This window comes from Gymnoscopelus braueri, assembly GCF_963280865.1.
Source record: "Gymnoscopelus braueri genome assembly, chromosome: 9".
Taxonomy (NCBI): domain Eukaryota; kingdom Metazoa; phylum Chordata; class Actinopteri; order Myctophiformes; family Myctophidae; genus Gymnoscopelus; species Gymnoscopelus braueri.
Window position 1 is genome coordinate 34,278,067 of NC_137610.1, and position 9,116 is coordinate 34,287,182.

Genomic DNA, 9,116 nt, shown 5'->3' on the forward strand with positions numbered 1-9,116 from the left:
CCAGCCAGCGGGTGGCAATAGTTAAACTATTCCTGCAAAAAAAAGCATCTAGAGCAGACGATCCGTAACGTAGACGTTTAAATGTCTTTGTTTTGGGGTGCCTTCATTTAGTCATCATTTAACAACAAAACCATGGTCAATTACAGGTACGTTTCAGCACGACAACACTAACCATCTGCACGTTACAGCAGTGTCACGTCGATGTTTGTGTAAAATAATGGGATTGTGAAATGGTTGTGTCTAGTAAAAACCAGCGTCTTTGTGCTTGGTTTGGTTGATTTTCAGATAATAGGCAGCTTCTCGATTCCTTGTCGTCCTTCTTAATCAAAGCCTTTGACGATTAAAGGCTTTTGACTCAGTGTCACAGCAACATGCATCTCAGTTTATTGGTGTAGAATCCACGGTAAAGATGGAGGAGAAGCAGTACACGTCTCTGACGGTTCCTTCTACGGATTATCTCCAACAGTGGTGAGTGAGTTGGATCTGTGATGTTGGAGGAGGCTTCCATGGAAACCTTCTTGTGTGTGCATGATGCATCATCCTCATGCATGACACAAAACAATGCCATTGCAACAACTATCATGCTTATTATCAGCATTGATGCATGTGGTTTTTTATTTTTATTTGGACGTTTAAACGTGATGTTTTGTTGCTCATTGCTGCATGCACAGGGAAAGTCAATAGTGGGAAATCAATGACAAAATAAAGAGAGAATACATCAGTAGTGGAAAAAGTGCTTAAGGAAAAGTATCAATACTGCATTGTAGAAATACTCTGTTACAAAACAAAGTAAAAGTCCAGGATTCAAAATACTTTGTAAAAGTACAAAAGTATTACTGGTATCAAAATGTACTTAAAGTACCAAAAGTAGACGGTACTCATTATGCAGAATGTCCCACTTCACAAGTATATGTATATATATTTTTTAAATAGCAGATCTTCAAGCTCATAATGCGATGCGAGGCATTGTGAGCTTGTAGATCGGCTATTTTAAAAAGGCCAAAATGTATATAGGGCTGAAGTGGTTAATGTTACGTTTTGTAATAATAATCCAAATCTACAAAGTAACTAGTAACTAAAGTTTTCAATTGTAGTGGAGTAAAAGTACAATATTTGAGTTGAAATGGAGTAGAAGTAAAAGTACTGAAAACTGGAAATACTGGAAATACCTCAAAATTGTACTTAAGTACAGTACTTGAGTAAATGTACTTAGTTACTTTACACCACTGCATACAAGTTGGATATGCTACAAAATGCAATATACCCTACTGTACGTATCCAAAATGCATTAAGTCGTCTTCAATTTGTGCGTCGTTGTGTCGTTATTTTGTTATTGTTACTGTACAGATTAATAAGACATTTAAGAGGGAAATAATTGCTTAGAGGGCTGATGTTCAAGATCATGTGTGTTCAGAACAGCGGATAAGTCCATCTACAAACCTGTGAATCAGTGAAAAGCAAATATAAGAGCTCAGTTACGCTTACACGTTGACAAAACAAACAGGTGTACGACATTGAATGATATATATGTGTATCACACACACACACACACACACACACACACACACACACACACACACACACACACACACACACACACACACACACACACACACACACACACACACACACACACACACAGAAGAGAAGTCTGTATATATACACACACACACACACACACACACACACACACACACACACACACACACACACACACACACACACACACACACACATAAACACACCATATATATAAGATTGGATATTATCCCCCTCATTTGTGAATTATCTTCTCCCACTTCATTATTGAGCAACAGCAATGTCTTATTCCTCTGCCTCCCAGCCTTCCCGACTACTATTCCAATTTTGTTGTTTATATTCACTGTCATTCTCGACTTCGCCCCATTTTTCTCTCTATTCTCATTCTCATTCCTTATCCCCCCCTTATCTCTCTTCTCCTCTTTGCTTTCTTTCCTGCCTCTTTATCTTTCTCTCCATCTTATTTTTCTGTCCCCCCTGTCCCTGCTCTTTCTCTCTTGCCCCCCACACACACACACTCCTTTCCTTCCCGTTAACTTTTTCCAACCCTCTCTTGTGGTTTTTGTCTTATCCAGGTATCAGAACAGTCATCAGACAGAGGGCCATAGAGTTCTTCAGTACCACAACCAGGGTCCGTATTCCGCCGAGGCTTTCGGAACTGAACCACAGTTGACAGAGCTGGAACCGGCTCTCCACCACCATGACTTCTCTTCGCATCAGAGCTACACCTCGGCCCTCCACCACACCCTGGACTACCACACCTTTGAGGAGGACCAGCAGCACCACCCCCACTATGGTCCCACAGGAGCCCAACAGTCCTCCTATGGGCAGCCTCCGCCCGTGGAACCCTCTCAACAGGCTTCTTATGGGCAGCCTCTGCCCGCGGAGCCTTCTCAAGGTACTGAAGCAGGTGTACTGAAGCATTTAGATGGATTACTTTTAAATATGGCATTCAAAAGTGTGTCCTCCTAGGCTCGAATCAACGGAACCAACTAAGTATACTTTAAGTTCTTATTTATCATTATCACAATGAAAACAATTTTTTCAAGGTTTAAAGAAATGTCATTATTATTATTACTTCAATATGAATGTTATACTATCATTAAAATTGTAGAGTTTAGCAAATTATTTGAGGGCCCACGTGCAATACTCTCGTGGCCCACAGGTTGGGAATTGCTGTCATAAGAGACTTTACCTATTGTCTCCCCCCTTCTGTCTCTCTTCCAGCTGTGACGCCAGGCAAGAAGAAGAGAGGAAGACCTCCGAAGCGAAAAGCTGGAGAGGAGGGAGAGGAGGAGAGGAGCGCTCAGGATGAAGAACAGGAGCTGGCTGCAGCGGCGAGGAAGGCCAAGAGAACTCTGAACCGCTTCAACGGCATGTCCGTGGATGAAGTTATGTCCAAAACCCTGCCAGACATTATAACCTACAATCTTGACATTTTGATTGTGAGTTATTTAATGAGGATCATTCAATGGTGTACTTGTGGCATTTCCATGCCGAATCACATGAGCGTGAATCAGCACCATTTTGTGAGGAAGTTCCATTTGTGCACACGGGTGTTTCAGTGTTAATTGATTCTAGGGGTGCAACGGTTGATTATGTATACAAAATAATAATAATAGTTTTTTTTGGGGGGGAGGGAAGTAAATTTCACTTTTTTTTCTTTCAAAATTAAAAAGAAAATGGAGCAAATAGCCGATCTACAAGCTCACAACACGTTGCAATGCGTTGCATTGTGGGCTTTACTATTTTCGCACACTGAAAATCTATTAGAATGTATTTGCATCGATTCATAAACTAAACAAAGAAAATACACTTCTCGGTCAAAAAAGGAATCGATATAACTATAGTATAGTTGCAGCCCTAATAAAACACTTAGTAACAGTTTTATATTTCTTCCTAGATTGGTATCAACCCAGGACTGATGTCAGCCTTCAAAGGACGCCACTACCCCAATCCAGGAAACCATTTCTGTATGTTACTGTTCACAGTCCTCCTTTATTACACCTTTGGAATTATTTTGAAAGTATTCCTGCATTTTTTTAATTATTATTATTATATTGATATTATATTGGGGGGAGGGGGGTGTCTGTTATTAATTAAGAGTCTTGCTCAGGGGCACTTGGACACGTGGGCTGTCCGTCTTCTGATTACTAGATGGCCTCTCTATCAACTAAAAGCTACGGCCACCCCAAACAGTTACTATGGTAGTTACATATGGTCGTGTCCTGAGCGTGATCATTTCAATATGAATACATCCTATCAAAGAATCCCTCTCCATTTCAGTGATGCTCTCCAAAGTTATGACCATCTTTTCTTTATAAGAACTCTTAATAAAATAATTTTAAAAAATGAAGTCAGATTTTAGAATGCACAAAAAAATTGGAGTGGAGGTACTTCTGTTTCTGAAGCCTACTGGCAGCGTGTTTGGCACTTGATGATGTCACAAATCATAGCATCCGTACAACTAAGGAACTCTACATAGCTTGGTGTACAACCAGGAAATGCCCAAATGTATTAGTTTAACTTGTGAAGAGTGTGAAAGTTGTATCGTAGTTATTCATCTATACATATGTATCATTATTTTATAACAATTAGACCCGGAAGAGCCATTATTGGACTATATGTCTTGTTTTTCTGAACAAAAGTATTTTATCTCTTTCGTTTGTGTTAATTCATCCATTTTGTACACTCTCAAAGTCAAATTAACAATGAGGATTACACTGCGTGTGACCCCAGGGAAGTGTCTGTTCCTGGCTGGGTTCACAGATGAGCAGCTGAACTTCATGCACGACCAGAGCCTTCCAGAGAAGTATGGCATCGGCTTCACCAACATGGTGGAGAGGACCACACCAGGGAGCAAGGACCTGTCCAGGTGAATACTTATGACTCTTCTCGGCTAAGAAGGTGCCATCAGTGTACAAATGGAACCAAATAGATCTTTGAGGGTCTCTTGAGTTAATTGAACACTGAAGATTTGACTGTTTCTGTTTCCTGACATTTTATGTAGGGTATCATGAGATAAAACCCTTATTACACTTGAGTGGAATATTCCTCAGACAAAATAGGAGAAATGGGAAAATTGTGAGGAGGGCATATTGCTAGCTGCGTCTCTTATTTTTTCCTTAATGTCTATTCTAGTAAAGAGATTCGTGAAGGTGGTCGGCAGTTATTGCAGAAACTGCAGAAATACAAGCCTCTCATAGCAGCTTTTAATGGAAAAGGTAAGAAGAATGTAATACACATTTCTAATACAGATATCTTCCTTTCATAGATCTTTATTTTATTGGTTTTATTTTATGTGTCAACATGATTTAAAAAAAAGCTTTCTTTAGGATGTGTCTGAATAATCTCATAAAGGATGGGCTGTGTTAGGTGCCGGAACTCGACTAAATGTCGGCCCCGGTCGGGCCGACTTTTTATATATTTTTCATAAAATATAATTAATTGATTTAACCATATAATATCCCCAGAAAACAAGGCCAAGTAACAGCATGAGGGCTACTGTTTCCACATCAAATAATGCATAAATAATCAAGAATGTAGCAATAGAAGAACGCTAGCATTATTTATGAACGATTCTGACAAAAACAGGAGGGCAGTGTAGAAACGTCTCTATCTCTCTCTCTCCCTCCCTCTCTCGTCAATTTCGTGGCAGTGACACAGTCAGTCAGTCACAGACAGACACGCGACCTGCATATGAAACCATGGCATGTTCACGAGCAACGTGGTTTATCGAGCGAACCGTATTAAACACTACTCGGTCACTCTCACTTTTGTCAGGCACAAAGTCACAGAACACAGACAGACACGCACTGTCCAGCTCGCTTAACAACACAGACAGGCTACTAGACAGAGATGCGTGCCATCTGCGTAACGTTATTGTTTATTTAATGACATCACACTTGGAAAGGAGAGAGAGAACACACGTTTACCTGACCGTCAATCATGGCGTTTTTTTCCACTCTCTCCCTCTCTCTCTCTCTCTTGGGGTCCATAAGGGTATTTCCACATGTCCTCTCATCAAGTCGTAAACATTGACAACTACTTTGACATGAGGGGGAGGCGGGGTCTTTGCGTTATTTGCGGAGACAGATCACCCGGCTCACGGACGCAAGTTGCGCGTCCATTTTTCTAACGGCGAATAATAGCGTGTTTACATTTTATTTCATCCACAGTCCTTTTCCATTGCAAGAAGGGACATTGAGGGAACATGTGAAAGTTTAATTAATGATACGGCTAAAATAAAAACGTATTGTATTGTATGTGCATTTGAGGTGACAGAGCACCTTCTAGATTTCCTGGAGCCCAGCAGGCAGGTACCGGACCTCGGCTCCGGCCAGCTCCGGCACAAATTAAGCCCTGCCTTTAACCACTTGAACCCAAGCTATTTTTGGTGAAACTTTCCTTCTACAATTTGGTGTAGAAGGAAAAACGCGGTCCAAATACTGCTGTAACTCATACTGCAAATACTGCTGTAACTCATACTGCAAATACTGCTGTAACTCAGGTGCGTTTTACTATAAACTAGACTCTAGTTTAAACTAGTCTTTAGTTTTTTAACCCTCTAGTTACTAGAGGGTTTAAGTGGTTAAGTCATTGTGTGGTTAATGTATACATTTTTTGCAGGCATCTATGAAATCTTCTGTAAAGAGATCTTCGGTGTAAAGGCAACCAACCTTGAATTTGGCGTACAACCGTACAAAATCCCAGAGACCGAAACGGTAAGGATGCAGCCAGATCGGTATCACCGTGGTCATCGAGATGCCTGTCTGTCTGTTGACATGCCTGTCTTTCTAACATGTGGCTGTCTGTGCAGCTGTGCTACTTGATGCCGTCATCCAGCCCACGCTGTGCCCAGTTTCCACGTGCTCAGGACAAAGTGCATTTCTACATTAAGCTGAAGGAACTACGGGACAAAGTTAAGGACGAGTCCGACTCGTCGCCCACCCATGATGTGGAGGAGACCAAGTACTCCTTCGACCTTCAGCTAGCAAAAGGTAAACTGACCAAATAGGTCCTTTTGTTGCATTGCGGGTCAGAGATCTCCCCCTACTGAAACGTCTTTTGGAAATCTAAACAGGGCTGTCACGATCATGACATTTTACTTGACGATGAGTTGTCATACAAATAATTGCGATTAACGATTTAACTGTGTTTTTTGCTGTGAACATTGGAACGTAAAAATCACATTTCTGTTTGTCTTTTAGGCTTTGTAAAGAAAAATTGCACAGGGAAGATTTGACAAACTAGAGGTTCGGCTGCTACACGGCCCTCACATCTAGAGTTCAGGCCGCTGTAAATGTAGGATGGAAACGATTTATGACGATTATGCAAAATAGTTGAGATCATCTCAAATAATTGCGATTATGTAATAATTGTGACCTAAATCTAAATTCAATGTATGGACTAGAACAGTCTAGAGAACTTCCCCTGACAAACCCACGTCCACTACTGTGAAAACAAATCACATCACAATAAATCTCTGGATTGTTTCCACACAGTTTTAGCCCCTGCAGTGAATTTAGAAGTCCCAAGACATCTTGGCAGGCATAGATGTCCGATCATCTGGCTACGCGAGACTTGCTTGAGGGTGCTTATTATTGCACATATAGAGAGCCTGTGGTGTACAAAAAGAAAGCAAGAGCCAGATAGTTATTCATTACATATTTGAGAACAGATACTCATTCATTATATTAATATTACGGTTTCACTTTCTGCGGTTTCACAAACAACTGTTTGTGTCCAAAAAACTGTTTTTTGGACACCGAAAACACAACATGGGAAGGTGATTCTCAAGGCAGTTAATTGTGAACATAGTGCGACTGTAGTTTGTGCTGTTATGTATACACTTGATATGAACTCAATTACTTTGAACATATTTTTCTTATTCCCTCCTTTTCTTATTTTTCTTTTCTTTTTTCACATTTGTTTATTTACTTTGTTCTGCAGAGGATGCTAAGAGAATGGCAATCAAGGAGGAGCAGGTAGACCCGGAATATGAGAACTGTGGCGGAGCACATTCAGACGAACGGAAGACCACCGACTTCTGCAGCATCCCCTCCAACAAACAGACAGGTAACAAATACTACAAATACTACATTTGATTGATTGAATACTTTATTAGTCAAACATTTTAAACAGCACGGAGGTACAGTAAAACATTTAGGCTAAAAGGGTAACACAAAAATGGCATACACAGTAAAATCCAGTGTTCATTTAAAGGGGCACTCGACATCATTCAGCCACTAGATGTTGCACTTTTACAAAACATCTGTTGTGTAAGGTTGGTTATTTTCCCATCAGCTGTATACGGCAGCAAAGACCTGCAATCATGTATTGCAGCATTGTAATGCATTGGCTGCCTTACTTAATAATATAATTAGGGTAAAATGTACCTTACCCAACAAAAACTGATGGATAATAGAGTACTGAAGTCTGATGTAAAAAAAACATGCCCCCTGGGTCATGCAGATTATTTTTTTTGCAGATCCCTGATGAAGGTCAGTGCAACCAAAACGTTGTATTTGCATTAAAAAACGTTTTTGCTGTAAGTGAAGACCGTGTGCAGGATCTCCCTTTTTTCATGTCTAGAAACTGTTACATTTCAGGAAATGGGGAAAGAATAACCTGTCATCCAATTGATCCAATGTAGTTATTATTTAGGCACAAGCCCTTGTTAATACCTTTCATTGGTTCAATATGTATTAGACCCACAGACACACTTATCCACTTTCACTTTCAAAAATATTCAAAAGCAGTGAAAATAGCCAATCTGCAAGCTCACAACACATCGTGATGCGATGTGTTGTGAGCCTGTAGATCTGCTTTTTTTGCTACTTTTGTACAACGCTCTTTTTACAATGAAGCAGCAGGGTATTAATTGATGGGGAAAAAAACATAAACAGTTGAAATATGAAGATGCAAGGTTTCAGCCCAAAAGCAACGATATATCATCTCTGTCCTGGTGTGTTGCAGGGGTGGATAGTAAAGAGCAGGTAGCAGGTCACATGACATATGACCAATGGATGTCACAGATACCAGATATCAACTGTAACAGCAGCAACGTTCTTCACACTCAGCTGGGAACACAAACATTTGAAGACACCACATGAGAAGAAGCAGAAGGAATGACCTCCTAAAGCCTGATTTTATACTTGGTTACGCGCTGGTGTTGTGCACCGGAAACGGGCAATGTAAAAGCTCACAACTCTTCATTGTGAGCTTGTAGATCGTCAATTTTTGGCACGCAATGTGGGGCACAACCAAGTATAAATCGGGCAGTAAGCATCATTATGGATGCTGTGAATGCTATGGATATTACAAAATGCCCCGTTGTTACAGGGCTGCCATTTACAAACTCTGTGATACTGATAAACATATTTTTTCACTGTTATTTCTTACAACTATTTATTGCATTTCATAAATCATGTGTTTCCATTGACTTATTTTAATATGTTTGAACAATGGGATTTTTTTGTGGTCAATTGCTTGTATAAGTTTTAAGGTTTCTGTAATAAACGATTTGTACAAGGTTCACCCACCGGAACCTTAAAACGTCTTAAAATAAATTTAAA

General features: G+C 40.2%; 1 protein-coding gene across 2 annotated transcripts; it reads left to right on the forward strand.

Moving 5' to 3' along the window:
- The first annotated feature begins 31 nt into the window (after positions 1–31).
- Positions 32–9,116, forward strand: tdg.2 (thymine DNA glycosylase, tandem duplicate 2). Of its 2 annotated transcripts, XM_080438384.1 has the most exons (11): positions 32–146; positions 286–468; positions 2,115–2,437; positions 2,767–2,984; positions 3,443–3,512; positions 4,279–4,414; positions 4,681–4,763; positions 6,169–6,263; positions 6,359–6,539; positions 7,492–7,617; positions 8,518–9,116. In XM_080438384.1, exons 2-11 carry the CDS (start codon positions 410–412, stop codon positions 8,652–8,654), a joined length of 1,428 nt encoding a protein of 475 aa, XP_080294510.1. In that variant the 5' UTR covers positions 32–146; positions 286–409; the 3' UTR covers positions 8,655–9,116. The 2 variants fall into 2 exon arrangements, with proteins under 2 accessions (XP_080294510.1, XP_080294511.1); XM_080438385.1 differs by lacking the exon at positions 286–468 and having other exon boundaries at positions 57–146.